The following is a 20862-nucleotide window of genomic DNA, read 5'->3' as shown; positions in this document are numbered from 1 at the left end:
CTGGTGCTGTCTTTGCCTCACCAGACAGTTGGTCGGTCTGGGTCCTGTGCATCCTGCGGCACAATGCTCGTAGCAGCAGTCGCTTGGTGAAGGTCCTCTGCATCTCTGAGAGCACTGCTGTGCACAGTTCAGCTTCGTTACTGGACAAGAAAACAGCACAAATTCAGCGGAGCGACCAGCAAGTCGTTCTTATGTTTTTGAAAACTGCACATCAGAATATTTTAACATGTTCACATGATGGAGCAGGTGCACAAAAGAGCTTCACCTTGCTGTTGTGTGTATGCAGTTTATAATTAATTAGCCTGTCATGTCAGGTGAATGCAAGAGAAACACACACCTACAGTGTTTGTGATATTGTTTCTTTAATGTTAGATGATTAAACATAAATTCAGGCCTTACACGTCTGACAGTTCTGAGGACCAGGAGCCCAACACGAACCATTGAAGCAGCTCGAGTCACATCTTCTACCTGTGAAGGCAGGTGAAAAGACACGTTGCAAAATGTTTAGCTCACCTCCGCCTTTAAACACCCAAAACGCAGACAGATGAACTAATTTTTCACTGTTTGTCTTCTGTTGTGAAACGTAATGCTTACATCGGGGGTTGTTGCTGGCAGCCGGGAGCAGCATCTTGGGCTTCTTGTCAGCACTGACGATATCAAACCACTGGATTGTTTCCACATTGCATAGCTTGTTGTTCTCAAACGATACACCTCCTTTTAGGATTTCTGAGATAGTCAGCAAAAGCTATGTGAGTCTGACGGATTTCTACAGTTATAAAAAATGACTGAGCTTTGTGGAGAAAGGTCTGTGACCCGGACCCACCTGTCAGGTTGGTCAGAAGAATCTCGCTGGTGGCCTGATCCGTTCCTTTCTCATAATTGGAAAGCACAGCAAGTGCAAACTCTCCCTCATAGAGGGTATGGCCTCGGACGATGCGCAGGTTCTCCAGAGAAATCCTGGGTGCTGTGTTGAGGGCGATCAGGACGTAGCCACCCACTTCTTCAATAGACTGTGGAACAAAAGGGGAATACCTGGCTGTGAATGAAAGAATGTGCAAAGGCAGCGGTTTTCTAACCGCAACAGTAAAACAGATCAGAATTAAATTTGAGCCTCTGTAAGGTTCTGTGTTTATGTGCATTTATATCAACCTGATGTCAGTTTCAGTGATAGATGTGTGGAAATGTGTTCTCTCTTACCTTTAAACTGATTTTAAAAACTAAAAAAAATAATAGTTTTAGGAGAACTTTAGAACAAATCATGTTTTTTTTTCTACAAGCAGTTGCACGAGTCGTTTTTTCAGCCCTGAGTTCTGTCTGCAGGTCTTCCTCGTGTAACAGGGTCAGTGTGCAGCAGCAGTTTTGTATTAAATATGCATGTATTGTTATATTAGTGATACATAATGTGCTATATATATATTTTAATTTACTGTTATTTTATTGTTATTACTTTCATTATTAGAATCACTCAACATCTGCTCTGTCCTATGGTTATGGTGTTGAACCTTCACCTGGGGGGTCCCAGTACCCCACATAGACTTGTGGTCACCCACCGTGTCCTATAAATGGGTTTTTCCTGCCTTACCTGTTATCTGTGTGTTTTCTAATGTACACAGTTTCACTTATAAGTTTACTTTCCTGGTTCTAATATGTTGTTCTGTCATGTCATTTCTGTAGCGGTACAAGTCGGCAACTGACGGCGGATTTTGTGTTTGTTTTTTGTCGTCTGTCAAGTTTCAGTAAACGGAGATCGCCTCCAAAGATGCTTCGGTTCATATCACACAACTCAGTGGAGAAACCACCGGCTACACTCAACAATAAAATGGTAAAATGGGGTTTTATGCATGTAGCTGGAAAGGTGATGAAAAAAAACAAACTTCATCAGCATATTGACATAAGTCCGAGCCTCCAACATCTGGATTATGACAGCTGGATCACAGAGAGAAGAATCAGAGTGCCACAAAGAGGATTTTTAAAAACATGATCCCTCCTTTTTATGATAAACTTAGAACTGCTGCATCATGTCTGCTGACTGTGTGTTATTGTGTGTTTGTGTGCTCGCCTGTGCGTGAGTGTGTGTGTGTGTGTGTGTGTGTGTGTGTGGTCCCTCATCACATCTGCCCGGTGTTCACAGCCTCGTCCTTACAGCTGGCGTCTAACCAGAGCATTATAAACACACTGACTCATCATAAGTTCTCACTCTCCGCTGATTTTAATTATGTGAGCTGCGGCGATATGAGCGGTGATGAGCCTGCAGAGATCCGGGACAGACTGTTCAGCAGACCGGCTTCGGACCACCAGAGAGACGACCTACAATAATAGGAACCTGCACCGATCTGCTGTGTGCGTGTTGGGCCTTAAACCGCTAACTGTTTGCAGTCTTTACCCGGAGGAAGGACAGGTCACGATGCTCCTCCATGTGGGTGACCTCCAGGTTCTCCAGGACCACGGTGCAGTTACTGTAGGTCTTCACCATGTTCACGTAGTGGTCGTCTTTAGTACCCAGGAGGTTTAGCCGGTTGCTGATGCCTTGGCATACTGCGGGAAAGACGAGAGGAGAATGGATTCATCTGGATGCTTATTTCAAACAGTTGAGCGTCTGAAACTGCAGCACAGTGTCACAAAGGCTCTAATCCGAGGCCCACAGTGCACAAGTACGACGCTGCTTATGTAACACACTGGCTCAATTTATGACTTGCTGCGTGTCTTTGTTCATGAGTTTGGTCTGTGCAGTCATAACTTGGCCAGCTTTCATGTGAAAATAACCGATCTGGGTTGCATCTCCAACAGAAATCAAATCTCAGCGACGAGGCGAGCTCTTGTTGTGAGTCAAAGTGAGTTAACTGTATTTATACTGGCACAGGCCTCAGTGTTTCCGCCGCTATGCAGCCTAGTTAAAACAGCCCCAGCATCTCCACTGTGGTATTCCAGAGAAAAGATCTGGTGTGTCACAGATTCCAGGAGGACTGGGAGAGCTCTTTATTGGGAATTCAGATCTGTGAATCTGATACCGAGCAGTCTCAATAACTTCAGCCTAGTTTAATCTGATTTTAGGGCCAATTTCTGTAATGACTCACTTTTTAGCTGCTCCAACAACAAAGCCATTAACAGGCGATACGCAGGACGACGGCGGCGCTGCTGCTGCTGCTTAGTGTTACACAACAAAACGTCCCAATAAGGAAGGAAGTAACACCGACAGGCAAAGAAGACACAAAAGGATTTCTTTTCTGAATGGATGTAGTTTTAAAGAAAAGAATGAGCGTCTTTGGAGAACAGGTCATCTTCCCCGGTGCATGTTCAGTCATCCTGAGCTGGTCGGACAGGTTCTGACTGGCAATAAAGAGGGAGTCTGTGGTGTAGAAAACCACCCAACACACACACAGCCACACACACACACACACACACACACACACTGTCTGCATGCACATAAAATTAAGCAAGTAATAGATTTTTTCCCCCCTTTTTTCAGTTCTAATTTATGGCTTAACTTGAGCAATATCTTAAGAAAAACAGGAGATTATTGGCCCTGTTTATTAGAAGTGATGGTGCTGCAGTAATGTCTAGGTCACATTCCACAACATGTCAGCTCTTGACTGCACAGAGCGCCAAACCATGCACTCGAAATTCTGAGACACACCTCACCACACACACAGCAGCCCATATAACTGTGCCGGGCCGTATCTGATTGGAAGAAAAAGAAACGGATCGTCTTTCAGCTCACTCCAAATTGCGTCGGGAGCCACACAATGCTTCACTTCCACTGTGCGTTTTTACCCCTCGCGTTGTGTTGAGTTCACACAGCAGCACTAAAAGGAACCTAATCAGGGAGAATTAGGCACAAACAGCTGTCTGCCGCCCTCCTTCTTCTTCTTCTTCCTCCTCATTAGCTTGTCCCTGAGGGATCTCCGCGACACGAACCCTGCAGTCCAGCAGCCCAACGCCCAGGCGAGCGGAGGCAGACGAGCAAAAGCGAGCGGACTGTTTTAATTAGAGGAGCCGTGCGAGATGTAATTAGCCTCCTAATTATTACTCAGACTGCGAAACCAAACTGTAATAAACAAAAGGTTGTCATGATTTTGCTGCTGTGAATATTAATAAACCTGATGTGAGCATTCCAGACGACAGTTTGCTAATAAGGTTTGGGATGAATGTGTTTGTCATTAGACTATATATATACTTTATATGTATATATAGTTCTTAACAAATGTATTAGACCACCTGTCCACCACTCAGCTCTCCACGTTTCACCGTTTTGAACAGGAAGGAGGAATTTTAATTCACCTTTTTATCCCCAAACCTGAGCAGCTCACTGGGCGCCTCTGACAAATTAATCAAGCATCACATTCAGCCACTAAAACTACATTTTTCTGTTCAGGAATGCAAGTAAATAACTATAATTTGACATCTTAATCAAGAAATAATAATGAGCTTTACTGTTTTTTTCTCTTTTTTTTTGTAAAATAGTACATTTTAAAATTCATGGATAACAGTAATAATTATATTATAATGATAAAAATGTAGTTAAATTTAATCTAGGGCAGCTGTGGTATAAACCTAGCATTGGGTGGTGATCTAATACATTCGTTAAGCGCTGTGTACATGTGTGTTTATGCTCCATATGCACACGTTCAGGCTGCTCCCAGTTCGAATGTTGTCGTCTGTTAGTAGTTATGATAAGCAGGATGAGGCAGGTGACCAAAGGTTCAACAAACTTCCTGCAACCGAAGCTCAGACTCTGAGTGCCAAACGATGATTGCACAAGCAGGCAGGCAAATAGCCACAGTAAACACTCTCCTTGTCCAGTTGTTGATTTCATAACTCCGGTGCAGGTGGTAAATGGCCTGATGTTTGACCATAAACCTGCTTCCTCGTCAGGCTGCTGCTCCAAGAGAAAGAAACTAGGTCAGGCTGGAGCAACACCAGAAGTTAAATCTGGAGGAGGGCTGAGTAACTCTGCCCCCGTTGTTCTTCCTACTCTTTAACAACACGACTCTCTCCAAATGGAAACGACTCCCGTAGACGTGATTTAGATGTGTCATAAAGACGTTTGCACAACTTGTGAGCTACCGTTGTGAGAGACGAACAGGTTAGTGAGTGTGCACGTTGCAACCGACCGGGGAGTGTGTTTTTCCGTATAAGCTGACTCAACATCGAATTTTCCAGCTTTCTTAAACGCAACTTGTTGTCTGTAGTCTGCCTAAACGCGAGGGCAAGGGTGGGGTTTCGGTGATGTAACTGATACTGTGACAAAGACTAATTGCCGATTGCTTCACGAACTCCAGCTGTATTGTCGTCACTAAATGTCCAGAAGGTAACTGCAGGAGAAAGGAGTGGCAGGTCTGGTGTATCTTATCCTCAGCACTGTGTGTGTGTGTGTGTGCGCGTGCATGTGTGTGTGTGTGTGTGTGTGTGTGGGTGTATTGGCATGTGTGTAAGCGTGCGACAGTGTGACTCGTACAAGACATTGCTTGGATTGAGCTGCGCTGATCAGCACCCAGTCAGAGCGAGACAAAAGACTCGATAAACCCGATCATTAGTCATCTAAGCTTGTTGCAATGTGCGGTCACATATCGCTCATTTGATGTTTACTCGGGGACTAGTGCTGGAAGTCAAGGGTGTGTGGGTAGATATTTGTTTCTTGAGGCTATAGGATCTGCCCGACTAAAGAAAAAGACGCTGCCTAAGCTTATTATGTGAGATAATTAGCTCATTGTTTCAGTCCAACATAAGCAAAGAGAATATACCGTATGGTACCAGGTGCATTCCTGTGTGTCTTCACTCACAGGCTCAAGCTGAGCATTCACATGCATGTGACAAGAGTCCGGGCTGGGAAGCTAGTATTAGTCTACAAGAGCAGGAAATTAAAGATAAATGTGCAAGTCTTGCTTTAAAGCTTGTGTCAACTTTCCTTTTCTTACAATACACACACTGAAAACTGTCACACTTTCTTTTTGATGCATCTTCAGCACATTCAAAGCAGCGAATTATTTGCACATTTAGAAACTCTGTGCAGTATCATGTTTTTTCTACAGAAGTCTTTTTCTACTTGCAAACAAATATGATTACATTCAACTTTAGTGTCATTGTCACAAGCACAAGACAACCAAATGCAGATGGCGTCTCACCAGAAGTGCATACGCAGTAACAATACACAGAAGTGTTTAGTATAAATATGGATCATGTACACGATGTACAGTGGTGCATGTTGTGCTCATTAAAAGGGGGGAAGGTTGTTCAGTGTGTGCAACAGTGCAACGGGAACGATTTACACGATACACAGAGTGTGAATGTACAGTAGTGCAACGGTAGATATTAATGGAAAATGTAATGCAATCATAGATAGACTAGATAAACACTTCTCTTTCAGTATTTGTACTCATGAAATAATCTCTGCAAGTGGAATATTACTATTTCTACATCCAGAGGAATCGGGCCAATCTAAACCAGAACTTGTTGTGATTTGTTTATTTTATTACTGATATTTTTTTAAATGAACAATCTCCCTTGCTGCTGTAATGACGGAGATGTACCCACTGTAGGATTAATAAAGGCTGATTGTTATCATTAAGCTGCAACCACATTTTATGCATTTTTGGTACTTTTCCTTTAAAAATTGTTCATTTACTGAAGGCCTGATGTACGGACTGCATTAATGCTATCGTTTGTGTTAGGACGTCCGTCTTCTTCATCACGAAAGCAGCGCTGGCACCAAACGGCGCAAAGTAAACCTCTTATTTCAACTTTGAAGATGAGAAACTTATTTTACGGAGAAACGAGGTACAAATAGAGCGGGATATATAACCAGAGTCACTGCAGACAATTTACAGTAAACATTGGAGACACATTAACTAAACATGGCGAGATCAAGTGTACGACGTTCAGGACCAAAACCAGCCAGAGGAAAAAAAGTCAACGTCTGCCATAAATTCACTTTCTCGGGTCTCATTTACGTGTTTGGATGAAACTTTGTAGTTTTCCTTTTGTAGAAACAGTGAGCGTCCACAAATGTGAGCCGTTTCCTATACATCTACAGGACATGGTTGTGCTTTATACCTTTCTACAGGCAACACAAATGTTCCTGCCTCTTCCTCTTCCTCTCTTTCACTACCTGTAATTCAATTATGCCGTGTCCAGAGTCCGATAATTACATTATCTGAAAACTTATACATGATTAAAGGGAAGTTGCAGCGCTTACTGACAGGGCTTGTTTGTTTCTCTCTCCACGTCAACAGCATTACAGCAAAACCTCTTATGTAAGTCAATCTGCAGCGTTCCTGCCCTGATAACAGATCGATGCCAAGATTAATTCCCTCATTTAGAGGTAAATTATGGTTAACCCCCTCATATATCTGGTAGGAGGACAGTGATAGGAAGGGGGAGGGAAAAGACACAATCTGCTTTTTATCAGTTTAAAGTCAGGGCTCCTCGGGGTAGCAGCGATCCCAACCCTTTGGATTTCAGGGAAGTATAAATCTCCCAAAGCCCTCTATCAGGGAATGAATGGAGGAAGAAAAAAAAGCTTCTTCCTTGATTCTTTCACTGCATTCAGCTCATACTTCCTCCTCTTATATCGCCTGAGTGGCTGAGGTTCAGGAGGATATGAGGGATCAGATGTCACATAAAGACAAAAGCGACATGACTAGTCGTCATGCATGCGTTTTGTGGTGGTGGTGGTGGTGTGATACGTTCCTATAAACACACTTTGTAGTAAGGACTTAAAAATTCCTGATATCCTGCTCTCTGTTCAGGGGAAATGCAGTCTTCCTTTGCGTGGGAGATCCATCAATCCCTTGGAGAAAACATCTTGGGGCCTCAGAAAAGAAGAAGGGGCCAGTACTGGAGGATACCCCCCCTCACACACTTTCCTTCCCCATCCCCAGTGAATGCAACAACACAAGCCCCTCTGACATCTCAGGAAGTTGATCTTTGCACAGGGTGAGTTCAGATGGCCACCCTGCGACGCTGAACCAGATGGTAGCTGATTGTCGTCTCCGGGGGAGGACGACATGAGACGAGCTTAAATCAAACTAAATGTACTGTCCGAGAAGGAAAGGAAGTGAGGGAGAGAGGGAGTGAGCACAGAAACGAGAGTCAGGAGTGGTTTGTGGTTTAGCTAACCGAATGTAGATGTGGGACATAGCAGTGGGCTGTGGGGTCAAGCTGTGGAAAGGGGGTGTAAAGCTTCGCACTTGACGTATGAACACGGATGACCTTTCCCTGCAAAGGCTAACAAAGGGGACAAAACACGGGAGTGGTCAGCTGCACAACACAAGAAAACGAAGAAGCCCAGCGAACACGTCACGCGTCCTCTGCAGAGTTCCATCCCTCTGACAACACTCGCTGGCCCGGCCCGAGTCTGAGCGCAGCCAGTGAAGTTCAGTCTGCTGAAAGCTCAGCAAAGTGACCAAATAAAGACCAAAAAGGCTCATGTTTACTCTGGGCCCCTGACGAGCGCTCGCTACCAGTCAGTGAGACACTCCAGATACCTGTGGCCGAGCCATCACATTGTTTACTCTCCACCTCGGCGTGAGGAAATCATGGATTTAGGTTCTGCACAAACACAGGAAAACAGTATGTATACTCACAATCTGGCATACTGTGATCAGTCCTGAGACCTGAAGGCCTGATAATGTCTCATTCAAGAACAAGAAGCAGCTTTTACTTCTGGAGCAGTGACGCTCCAATACTAGGGAGATTAATGGAAGTTTGTCTGTGTTGATATTAATCGTAGCAACTGGACTTGCTTGAGTTTCTTGAAGACGTTTCACCACCTCATCCAAGAGGCGTCTGAAGGACAAAGTACACTCTTTTGAAGACAGTAATGGACAGACTTTGGCCACAGAGGGAGGATGGTTTGAGAGAGGAGTGAAAGAAGCCATCTATGTCCAACTGGAAAGACCATCCCTCAACAGAGGTGGAGGTCTGAGGCGTCATCTCTCACCTGTTTACAGTTCAGACCGAAGATCTATCCCCTGGAAGATAAAACCACAAAAGACCCTAACGAACCCCTTTGTGGCAGTGGGAGTACTAACGGCTCGTATAACGGGGGGAGGAGCAACAAACCCCAACTGAAACCTAAATGTTAACGGCTCCTTAAGGATATCAGTATCTGGAACTAGTCAGTCAGAGCTGATGAAGCCTCTTGGATGAGAGGTGGAACGTCTTCAAGGCGCTCAAACAAGTCCAGTTATATAGGATTAAACTACGAGAACAACCATGACCTGGAGGACCGAGGATCTTCACAGACTCTTTGTTGCTATCATCAATTAGCGATTCACAAATTTTAGCCTGTGTCCACATATGATCCACAGAAACAGGGACGAATGTGTTTTTCTCTCATTTTAACTCTGCAGCTCTCGTTACATTAACTCCAGGGATGTTCTAGGAGGTTTCTGTGCCCAAAGCTTACACCTCTACGGTTTCACTTTCAGAGTAAAGTAATACCCTATAGAGGAAATGTAAACATAAAGGAGGGAATGTAAAAAAAAATCAGTTAAAAAATGAGTTTTATTGTTGTCCAAAACCCAACATCCATGACGTCAGCCTGCGTGTATAAACTGATTTTTGCTGACTATTCACCACACAAACGTATAACGGTGATAGCATCTGTTGTGTTGACAGCTCCTTGTGTTACGCTTTTTTTTTTCCCTCCCCAAAGGTTTGAGCGCTCTATTGTTTTGTAATTTCAGTTAACTTTTTGATTTAAAAATATTCATCATGTAGTTACTGACCGACCAGACGCTCTTTCACTGCCTACGTGCTGGTTATTGTTTGAGCCGCCGCTGTGAATAATCAACACGCTGCATATTTATGTGCATAGTCACAGATGTATTCATCCTCCTGCAGTTACTGCAACAGGCATAGATTACTAGTTGATTCTGTCAAATTGGTTTGACACACTGTTTTTTCTTTTACTGTGAAAACACACATATGATTGGCCCAAATAATGAAGCTGTAATTTTAATCAGACCATCCTCCTTCGTGCCCTGTTGGAAAGTCCATTAAGGCTCTGCAAAGGTACCAAACAATCCCACTGCTGTTACTCAAAACTCACACAACTCCAGGCCCATTTAAATTCCAATAATGCACCCACCATTCCCCGAGAATGTTCCAACATTCAACCCACTTCCTCTTTAACGTCCAGACATTCCCCCTATTGAAGCTCATTCTAGCCAAGACAACCCCCCCCCTCTATTTTTTTCCTCTCCTTCCCTGTTAAAGCCATACTCCTCTTCAATCCCACAGGAAGCCCGAGAGGAAGACCGGAGAAGGAGTGGGCGTCGAGCACACTGCTGCTAACTCACTGCTCAATGCCTCACCTCCTCCCCCCGCCACCCCGGCCCTCCTTCCACCAGCCATCACTGAGCCATGCCTGGAAAAGACGAGCAGAGAGAGAGAGAGAAAGAACAACAACAACCACAAAGCGTAGAAACCCACACATTTCACACATCATTCCAGCAAGAGAAAGCAGCTGTGATTCGGGAATCCCCGGTTGGTTTAAGCGTTCCCGGCGCTGCAGATCAGCGGCTCAGGTCTGGAGCACCTCGACGGAGAGGACAGATAACCTTCACTGACTGAGTCCTCACTCAGTCCAAATAAAGCAGATAGGCGCTCTTTGAGGCTGCCTTTTCTGCTTAAGGACTTCTTATTTTTAGCCCGATGGCTGACGGGCTCATTTCTGTGTAGATCTAACCGCTCTTTTCACAGCGTTGCCTGCCAACAACTCTGTTACTGCCTTAGTCATGTCTCTAGCAACTCAGGCCCACTGGAGTCTTCACAGAGAGTGACCCCATAAAAGGAATATTCTACAAAAGCCCGGGGGTTTGAGTTAGTAAGCTTTACTCTGTTGCTCAGCCCTTACTCACCATTTCAGCCTCAGCTTTACACATCAGCAGGCCCTTAAATCCACTGATGAGTAGTTTCTTCCTCATCCACACTGGCAGAGGGCAAGAGTCAGGGACAAATGGAGCTCGGGGAATTCGTTCCTACAGCCGAGGAACTCTCATAATTTTGGACGCCGTGAAAAAGGGGTATTTTGTTACATGTTGTGTTGTACCCGCCAAAAGCGTGACCGATTTAATTTGCGCAGGATAGCTCGGAAGAATTTCGCTACGTCTTCCTGATGACACATCAAACTGAAATGTTTGAAACGCTACAGGGTACCGCTGCCAAGCAGCCGGGGCCTGGGAGTGCTCGGTGAAAGTCTTCGGAGTGCTTTCAAAACCGTTCTGTCTCCACAATGCGAGTGTGAGCGGCGAGGGCTGACAGAAAATGGTGCTAGTTTTTCATCAAACACCTCTCCCCGAAGCCCACGGCTCAGATTTCATCCATTGTTAACGTGCGGGGCGTTATCCTGTTCCTGACAGAAAAAGCACATCACACATGGTTAACACGGCTCCACAACAACGTCCAAAGCTTGCTTAGGATGATTATGACTGAGGAGGGTGGTTGTTTCAAGGCCGCCCCCTCACTACAGAAACACAGAGGGGCTTTTGCACAACCTAAGGCCTGGCTGCTTTGCGTCACTCATCAAAGGCCTGATACTTGGCAGGCTAGACCCTTTTCTCGCTATCAGCTACACTGCCGAACACAAGGACACTGGCTCAGAAACACACACTACAGACTCTTATGACTACTCCAGAGTGGACAATCAGTGTGAAAGCCAGGATCCGAAACCTTTCCAACACTAATCTGACGCCCAGCCACGAGGGAAAAGAAAGACAAAAACACTTTTAGAGAGAAAACGTAACCAACGCAATGCAGTTTATTTCCTACTATTGGTGTGAAACATTTAAAATGCATATTACACGTTGCCATTGGAAATATTTTGAAAGTTCAACACTGAAAACAGTAGTTGGCCCAGAAATCTAATCACAAGGTTTATTTAAAAGCTCACATCATTCAATCCTCCTCTCTTGTTTTGTCGACTAGTATCTCCAAGGTCTACAATAAGCTTTGAGCCAAAATGACCCAAAAGACGCTCAAGTACGAACCCGTATGATACGACCGCAAGCTCTGATGCAGGCCTGGAGGTGAGAGAAATCATGTACCAGTGTATGAGGACCTCCATCTTTAAAGACTAACGGTGTGATAAGATCAGCAGATCCACTGCAGCTTCTCAGCGAAGCACATGGCGAGATTGTTATGTCCATTAAAACCATGATTTAAACAGCTCAGCAGATGTAATGACGTTTCCAGCTCCGTATCCTGGATCCCAGTCCGGATGTTTTTCCAATCGACCAACAGGTGCCAACCGTTTATAACGCGGGACAGATCTTGGACACTTCGGCTCACGGCTCTGTACGAGAAGTGTTGGACACCAAGCCAGAAATAAAGGCAAGTTCTGGTGCCTGTCTAACGTACAGACAAATGAATGGAAAACCTGAATCCTTCAGCGCTACAATGAGGGGATCCGGCGGCTCTGTGATACTGTGAGGACAGTTTGCTGGCAGGGTTTGGGTCCCCTCAGAGTTTTTCTAATTGATTGCCTTTATCATATGTTAGAACATTTCCATCCTGAAGGGAGTGGTCTGCTCCAGAAAGACAATGCTCCCAAACACTGGGCCCCAGAGGTCACTGAATGGTTTATTAATGATAAAAATGGAGGGAATCGTATACTATGGCCTTCACAGTCAGCAGATCTCAACCCAAGTGAACATCTATGGGAGGTTTTGGACCCATATGTTCAACTCTCCACCACCGCCATCATCATCAAAACAACAAATGAAAGAATATCTTCTGATGCTAACCCCTCCAGAGTTGCAGATGTTTGGACAATCAGTGGCAAAGTAAAGCTGTTCTGGTGGCACTAGACGGCCTAATACCTTACTAAGAGACTTCATGTTGGCTTTTCCTTTAATTTGTCACCCATCTGTACATTCAGTTAGAGATTCCAGCTCCACTGTTTAAAGAAATCAGACGCGGTTTGGTTGTTTATGTATTGTTTGACCTGAAAACCCAATTAGGTTCTGAGTATTTTTAATCTATTGTAAATCTGCTTTGTGCCTGATTATCACAATAATACTTAGATGAAAACTAAACAAGTCGATTCATATTAATAAATCTCTGCTGTCTAATCAGCTCAGGAAGAGGTTGTTGATGTGGTGGATATGCTGCAGGTCCGGAGGGCTAATCCTCACTTCCTGGCTCCGGTCCAGCTAAGCACTCCAGGGTATTTCTCCACAGCCCATTCCCCACCGAGCCCACAGCTATCAGGCTGAAGTGGTTTGTTATGAAAATGAAAGGAGAGGAGTAGATATTGATCATTTATCAGCGACGGGGCCGTTATCTGATACAGCGCAAGAGTATATATTTGAATTATGGGCCTACATTAATGATTTAGTGGACAATCTGCAACAACATGGTCACTTTAACCGTTTCATGGAAGGAAACGCTGCAGGCCAAGCAAGCAGAATTCCTTCCTTTGTTTTTTTTATTTTTTTTATTTTACAAGCCTCTGGCTTCAATTATGAAAACACGCAGTAATAGAGATGTTCCGCTCAAAGTCCCACCAGGAAATTAATTCTGAGCTCAATGAAACATTGGTGTCGTTGAAACTTACGAAGCAATTAGAAAAGGTACTACACAAGGGGTGTGGGGCATATTATGTTTTAGTGCTGCAGGAGTTAAACAAATCACAGACCAGCTCTGCAGCCAAGCCTTGCTGTTGCGACAATATAATGAACAATGCTGTCGGCTCACCTGTAAATGGCTGGTATGAAATTCATTTTATGACTCTGATGAAATCCCTGAGAGGCAAAGCAAGCTTGTAAAACACTGGAACCAAAGCAAGAGAAGAGGTGACATCTTCCTTGGCTGCTCTAACACACCCTTTCATAGAAGCCTGCCAGCAGCCCTATCATCATTGCTGTCGTAATTCAGGCCGAGCTTTGTCATGAGCAGGAACATTTGTAACATTTACCGTGCCAGAACTATACTTCACCGGCTATCGGGCGATTTCTGGTTGGTTTCTGTATATTAGTGTGTAGCTTTGGAAGAAAAACCTTCAGGCGCATACAAAACTATCCGATCAAGCATTTATCACTACTTCAACCTCGACAGCAGCGCAGCTCTGTGGGTTGAGCTGACGGCTGTCTCGTCCACTTTTGTTCATTAGTTGGAAATAAATTTGGTAGCGACGTCCATGACGCCCAGAGGATGAATCCTAATTTATGTCTTCTAATACCACCAGCAGGTCAAAGTTTTAAGCAATAAAATTTACGGGTTAAATTAAAAAAATGTGCACAGTCATTGGGGTCTCCCACAGGGTGCGTCTGAGTAACTCTGCTGCTGCTCTGAGACTTCCTGCAGCATCATCACAAGCTCGTCGTTTCTGGTGGAGAGGAAAATGTCTCCAACACCATCGGATAGAGAGCCACGAAATCTGGTGCAGCAATTTGTGTTGCACTTCAAATTTATAAGAACTGACGGATCCCATTAAGTGGAGGATTAAATAAATGTAAAGTCCCGATCTAAGACCACATGAGGTCACACAATGATGATTGAGCCTTTGACTAACTGAGGAAACTATACGAAAGGCCGAACATTCGACCACAATACACTTATCTTTCCACAAGTCGCTCTTCAACTCACTTGTGTACAAAGCAGCTTTTTTAACTGCAGTTGTTCTTCCTCAGCTCAGCCCCTCTTTACTTTCGTGCACGCTGACCTAAAACTGTTATGCAGGCGGGACCGAGGTGCCAAATACCAACTAACTGAGGACATCACAGAGGCGACACCGTTAGGATCTGAGGTTCAAAAACACACCAGCACTTACTGCTCATGTGACCGAAGGGAACTAAGCAGAAGTCTTTGAAGTCGCCACTATTGACGACATTAAAAACTTCCAAATCACTGAAAACCCAATGAAACATCAGCCCATTATGTTTAGAACTGATGATTCAAGTCAAGTCACAATCAAGTGATTAATTCAGTCAACTTTAAACCTCCTACACATCAGCTTCTTAACACCCTCATTGAGACTCTAGAAAACCGTCGGTCCCGTTAGCATTGTGAGGCAAACTCCCGCCGACATATAGGATTTGATGCCCCAGTTCAATATAAATGACATGAGCCTCGTAACTTTTAGCCAACAGACGAGCCTTTCTCCTCTCTGTTGACACAAGGCCGTAAAGTCGTGTCTACATGCCAAGTTAAGGTCAGGGAAGACAGATAAGCCAGTGTCAAGGAAGACAACAAAGTCCCGAATAAAGGAGCTTTTGTCCGGAGTCCTGGGGTTTTCGTATAATCTGTCTCTTTCACTTTTTCCTTTTCTTTGCGTCTCTCGGCCATGCATGTCTTCTCATTATCTTATCTGGAGGCAAAGCCACCATACATGTGTAGTATTGACTCAGAGTTAAGATTTTCAGTGGGAGACGCTCTAGTTAGGGAGGTTCACCACAACAGCCACCCGGTAAGCTGAGAACTCACTGAGAGCTGTGACGCACGGTCTAGACAAGAAACAACCTGGAGCTAATACAGGTTATCAGTTAACATGTCTGTAGATGTTTAGTTCGTATGCGAGAAACTCCTTTTTTTTAAGCAAGTGTTCCATTTTCCTCCAGTCAAATGCACAAAACCATTTTTCTGCTGCTGAATGCAAGATAACAGATTATAACAACACTGAAGCTTTTCAGTAATTACTGGAAAGTTACATACTGCATGTGGGCCCTGACTGACACTCGTCCCCGCCCTTGCACTGAAGCCTGTAATGCCTTAATAGCATTCGCAAAGAAAACACTCTTTTTCGCAGGTATTACAGCGATGAAAAGCTGCGACCGTACGAGCCCGGTCAGGATTCCCCTGAAAGGCGTAAATAATTATCTTTCCTACAAATTCAGCAGATACAGCGAGACTTGATGTCAGTGCAGCGAGTTGGAGGCAAGTCAAGCGGAGCGGTTTGACATCGCTATCTGTCATAGGATCTCCATTGTTTACACACGCGAGCACGGAAAAAGCTAAACCTCCAAGCAGGCAAACGGAAAATATCCCAGGTTAAAGGTGTTAACGAGCTCCAACATCCTTGAAATCAGGATGAGAAGCAGGAAGGGCCCCTCTTTACAATGCAAAGGGGGCAATAAAACAAACATCCAGGACTTTTATCCCAATAGCTTTCGTCAAATCCAAGGATTCATGTACAAAAATTGGACAAATGATCCAAAATGCACCAATAAGTCCAAACCACGAGCAGTGAGTCACACTTTAAAATGCACCATTTAGTTCACTGGGCTAATGGACCGCACAGGAAATGCTATTAGGGAAGCAAGTTTCAGAGATCAGCCACCACCCCTCAAAACAATGCTTTCTCCTGAAACGTTCTGAGATGGAGATTTGTTTGTGGAGCTATTGTTCTGCTCCCTGTAGGGGATTCCTCTTTAGGGCGAGCACCGTTTGAGGCTCCTCAGGTTGACCTGGAGGTCACTAGAGAAGATGACACACCTACAGGAGCTCCCTGGTGAAGAGCAGCAGCGAGACAGAGCAGATTTAGGCCTTTCTGATGAACAATTACGTGAGGGCATGAATCCCAAAGATCTCCTCCATCCCTCTGATGTTTATTTGTGTATCCCCGCCTTTCCCGTTTTCCTTCGCCGCTGTGATTCTTCCTTTGATCCGTGCACCACCCCTGTCCATCTCATTGACATCTCCTGCATTTGCATAGTGACATGAAGATCCATAGAGCTCAGTGCTGAATACAAAACACCAACTTATTTGTTTGTAAGAAAAAAGAAAATGCCTCAAAGTAGGTCTGTCTTTTCAGAACTGAACTGAGCTGCAAAACTCTCTTGAGCGCAGCGTGTAGCGTGTTAGAGCCGTGGCTTTCATCCAAGCCCAAAGCCTCAAGGATGGAAACGTGTTCGGTGCCCACTTTCCGTCTTTACCTTCTCCACTAAAGCTGCCTTACTGTTTCAGCAGTTTCAGTGCAACATTCAAGATTGTTTCGTCAAAACAGAACAATTCCTCTTAAACAGAAATTAACTGGTTAGAAATATTAAGCACCTGGACTGTAATGTGCATTTTGGCTCCATTCTGGGTACAAACGGTGGAGATGCACCCATGTTTTAATTCAGTGGTGTTTAGGGCTGCAGCTCTTTTCAATTATTTTCTCACTTATTTGTTGCCACAAAGCAGAGAAATATACCTGTCACCGCTGAAATTCGATGTTGTTCCACCAACTGTCCAAAACACAAACATATTTAATAGATTTTTGTGTAACATAAGACAAATAAAAGCCTCAAAAAATGAGAAGTTCTTCAATGCAGGGAGCACTGCTGATGAATCATGATGTTGTGCAAGAAAATGAGAACCATCAGTGAGCTTTGGCCATTTTTCTGCTTTAACAAGGACGAAAAACTTTACCGCAAAAGGCGAAAGAACGAAACTAGACAAAGTTATGGCTCCACGTCGCCTCACATTCTTTACAAATGTCTGTACTGCGCAACAGCTCGACTGGAGCTGTGGCCTCTTTTCCCTTTTAACACGACACCTGATGAGATGGGAGATAGCGGAAGGCCTTTTTTCCAGCCTCAGTTTCTGGGTCTCTTTCCACCGGTTTCTTCATGCACAACCAGTGGATCATGGAAAGGCCATAAACGCAGCGGATGACTTTGTCGCCATGTACAAACAAAGGACGCAGAGCCGTTCAATGAGTAACCACACATTTACTCACTTATTCCATCCTGAGCTGGATGTATACAAACTGCAGCGGTGGAACCTGACGCGTAATTAACACAAGTGCAGCACATCCTTGATTTTGTTTTTTAGGGCGACACAATAGATTCTCTGTGTTCGGATGCGTCTTTACACTTAAAAGAAGAACAAAAGCTGCTTCACTTCTGGGTTCCCCCTTGATGACATACACGTCTAGCCTCGGGTGCGTCTGCTGCACGGCTCAGACCTCAGAGCTCGACAGAAGCATCGGCGCTGCCAGATAACCTGCCCCTGACAGAGGCACTATTGTCCTCGAGTGAAACCGAAATCCTGCACCTCGCCGACGGTTCTCTAAAAATCTCCACCACTCAGACATGGTGCAGTTTATCAAAGCAAGTGGAGAGGGCGGCGAGAAATTACACTCCAGATCCCACGGCTCAAACCGAGAAAAAAAAAAACCTTATTTCCGACAATGGCTGCAGCAGATGGAAGTCTGGGAAGGTCGTCAGAGGGTCTGCAGTAGTACCAGGACCACTGCAGAGCCTAAAGCTCGAGGTTCTAGGATTACACAGAATCATAACCTATATTTCACTAACAACATCCATCCAGTCCCAGAGAGTGGGCTTTAATGAAAAGAAAAGGCACGGCTCTCTGAGAGTGATGGAAAAAAAACAGATGACTGATGAGGGAAGCTGGCTTGTTAGATCGCAGCTCCACACACGGGGAAAAGCACTTACTCAGGATGCTGAAATGCACTGCAGGGGTGAAATTTTGTCATGATTCAGCCCGAATTTTGCAGGTGTGCACGCACGTTTCATCGCAGAAACGATGAAGCCGGACTTCACCTACAGCACATGCAGTATATTATCTTTCAATCTGATTCTGTCAGGAGCTCAAATAACTCATTAACTCTATCAAAGCATATTGATGTAAGCGGGTTATCAAAGCAAGCCCGGTAGGCTCGCATCAGGGATTAAGGATTTAGCTATTGACATGCTCCTGTGATTAGTTTGATGCTGCACAGGTTTGTCAGAGGCCAGTCTGAGGGGCAGGTCGGCGACACGTCTGCACCTTTGGCAGGATTCTACAACAAAAGGAAGAAGTATTTAGAAATGTTAAGTGTACAGTAAGAGATGTACTCATCGGCCCTCCAGCACAACTCAAGCCACAAATAGAACGAGACCACTTTAATCCAAGATCATTTAGCATTTCATCTGGGAAACAAATCACCGCAGTTATTGCCTGCGGTTGGCTGTGAAGCTGTGGGCATTATTTGCAACCTCCCCACAGATGATGACAGTTAATAAACCGAGCATGCCGTTGCGGGGGGACGAGGAGCTTTTCTATTATTCAGCGAGTCTTGTCCGACTCCCACAGAAGCCATCAGACCCTGGCAGGCTGTCGCCGAGCTCGGGACTGACAGGTGGGCTTCCTGTGGGAGAGGCTGCTCGCTGCCAGGTACATCATCGAGTCTCAGATTCACTTCCAGCCGGCTTTACTGTCCAACCCATGACAAGGCTGCCACCAGGGGCGGACTGAACGGTGGAGCGAAGTGTAGCTGGATCGTCTAACAACCTGGAGAAAGCATGTTTGTTTGATTTCATTACTATTTCTAACAACTATTACTACTTAAAGTCCTCATTAGCCGGGCCTGGCTGAACCGGCACAGACAATATGCAGTGATGATTCTTAGTCACGTTTAAACACTGATTCCCGGCAGAAGTAGACACAAACTTCTCCTTTCTTGCCAATGATAGCTGGTATGACGACTTGTGCTGCTGGTGTACTGAAGTACTGTTAGCTCCATGAGATGGTCTCACAACAAAAACACATCTCCAGCTGACCTGCTGCCAGCGGCGGCATGAACTGAAGCTAAATCTGCAGGTTCAAGCCAACAAAATCAAATTAATCTTAAATGTATGTTCACAGTCTTTATAACAATTGGTTGCTGAAGGTCAAATACCTCTAAATGTGTAAAGTTAACTTATACTTCCATCACATTGAGTTTTTTTATGGTGTAATCTGTGAGCCCCAAAACTGCTGCAATCCGGTAATAACGTGCTCCTTGACTTGGAAGTGAAATCACTGCTGTAGATAACAGGTTCGTTAGCTGCACTTTACTCTGGAGCAGATGGACGTTTTTGTTGTTTGTGGAGCGATTCAGTTGTATTCAGTTTGAAATATTCAACCATAACTTTACCGTCATAATGCAGAAAGTTGTTTAACTTCATTATCAATTATCATTACTAAAATCTTATTTTTTATTTCAGAGCCATTTTTCATGCCAAAGGTGTCAATGGTGATTTTATTATATACATTCATAATAAGTGACTTGTAGGGACAAACTGAACTGGCTAATTTAGGTGCAATCTTTCAAAATGATTGATTGAAATAAACCTTTTAAGTTGTCGTGTTGACAGAACAATGCTGGAAATTAAAGCAGCTTAATACTGTGTGTAATTACTGGCTTAATAACTTCTTTTTTTTTTTTTAGACCTGTTTCCCTGAACTCAATATAGTTTGAACACAATGTCCTGAAAAGTTAACCGGAAAGAACTGATGCAAACTGTACTTTTTTGTCCCATTCAGGATCAACACTAGTTTTTAAAATTGTTGCGTAAAGAGTCGAAGGTCGTGAAGAGGAGACTATGAAAAGAAAAACTGTGAAAATTAGCGGTAACTGTACAAAACTGAATGCGTCATTATGAAATAAAACTTTACCAGAAAAAAAGACAAAATAAAAACTGACTTTCAAACAAAAATATCTACAATTAAATAACTTTACTTCCTATAAAATTCTAGTAGAAATGATTATTTCACAATAATATGCTGAGCTTGAATATTGTCTGAATATTCACTTCATAAAGTCTTGAATGAAGCGTGTGTTTGTATTTATACATTTTTTTTTTTTTGTGTGTGTGTCGGTGATAAACTGTTGATCTTTTTCTGAAGCTCACTGAAGCAGACAATTTTCCAGGATTTTCCAGGTCACATCCAAACACAGAACAACACAAACAAAAGGTGTCTTTTTCAATGTCTTCTTAACTTGAAACCTTTTGCGATTTCCACCTTTAAACCGCTGACCAGATGCTCTCCAGCAACACAAACACTCTTAAACTAAATCAGAGCGAAGCGTCGACTGTCCCTGAAAAACTTGTATCTCCTGATTTGGTGATTTTAAGTCAGAGGATTACATGTTTCTTTATGGATTGAGGAAAT

The 20862-nt window shown here is 44.1% G+C and overlaps 1 protein-coding gene across 2 annotated transcripts in view; it reads right to left on the bottom strand.

Annotated features, from left to right (window-relative positions):
• Window positions 1-20862, bottom strand: part of egfra (epidermal growth factor receptor a (erythroblastic leukemia viral (v-erb-b) oncogene homolog, avian)) — a 41847-nt gene that overhangs the window by 18724 nt on the left and 2261 nt on the right. For both annotated transcript variants that reach the window (XM_008298027.1, XM_008298028.1), the window contains exons 2-6: window positions 2384-2535; window positions 824-1010; window positions 595-726; window positions 400-468; window positions 22-140 (exon numbers count right to left, since the gene is read on the bottom strand). In XM_008298027.1, coding sequence (XP_008296249.1) covers window positions 22-140; window positions 400-468; window positions 595-726; window positions 824-1010; window positions 2384-2535 — 659 coding nt within the window. The remainder of the gene's footprint in view (window positions 1-21; window positions 141-399; window positions 469-594; window positions 727-823; window positions 1011-2383; window positions 2536-20862) is intronic.

This window comes from Stegastes partitus, unplaced genomic scaffold (genome assembly GCF_000690725.1).
Source record: "Stegastes partitus isolate 25-593 unplaced genomic scaffold, Stegastes_partitus-1.0.2 Scaffold1272, whole genome shotgun sequence".
NCBI classification, from domain to species: domain Eukaryota; kingdom Metazoa; phylum Chordata; class Actinopteri; family Pomacentridae; genus Stegastes; species Stegastes partitus.
The sequence above is the reverse complement of the archived record's forward strand: the minus strand, read 5'-3'. Positions and strand labels throughout refer to the sequence as shown.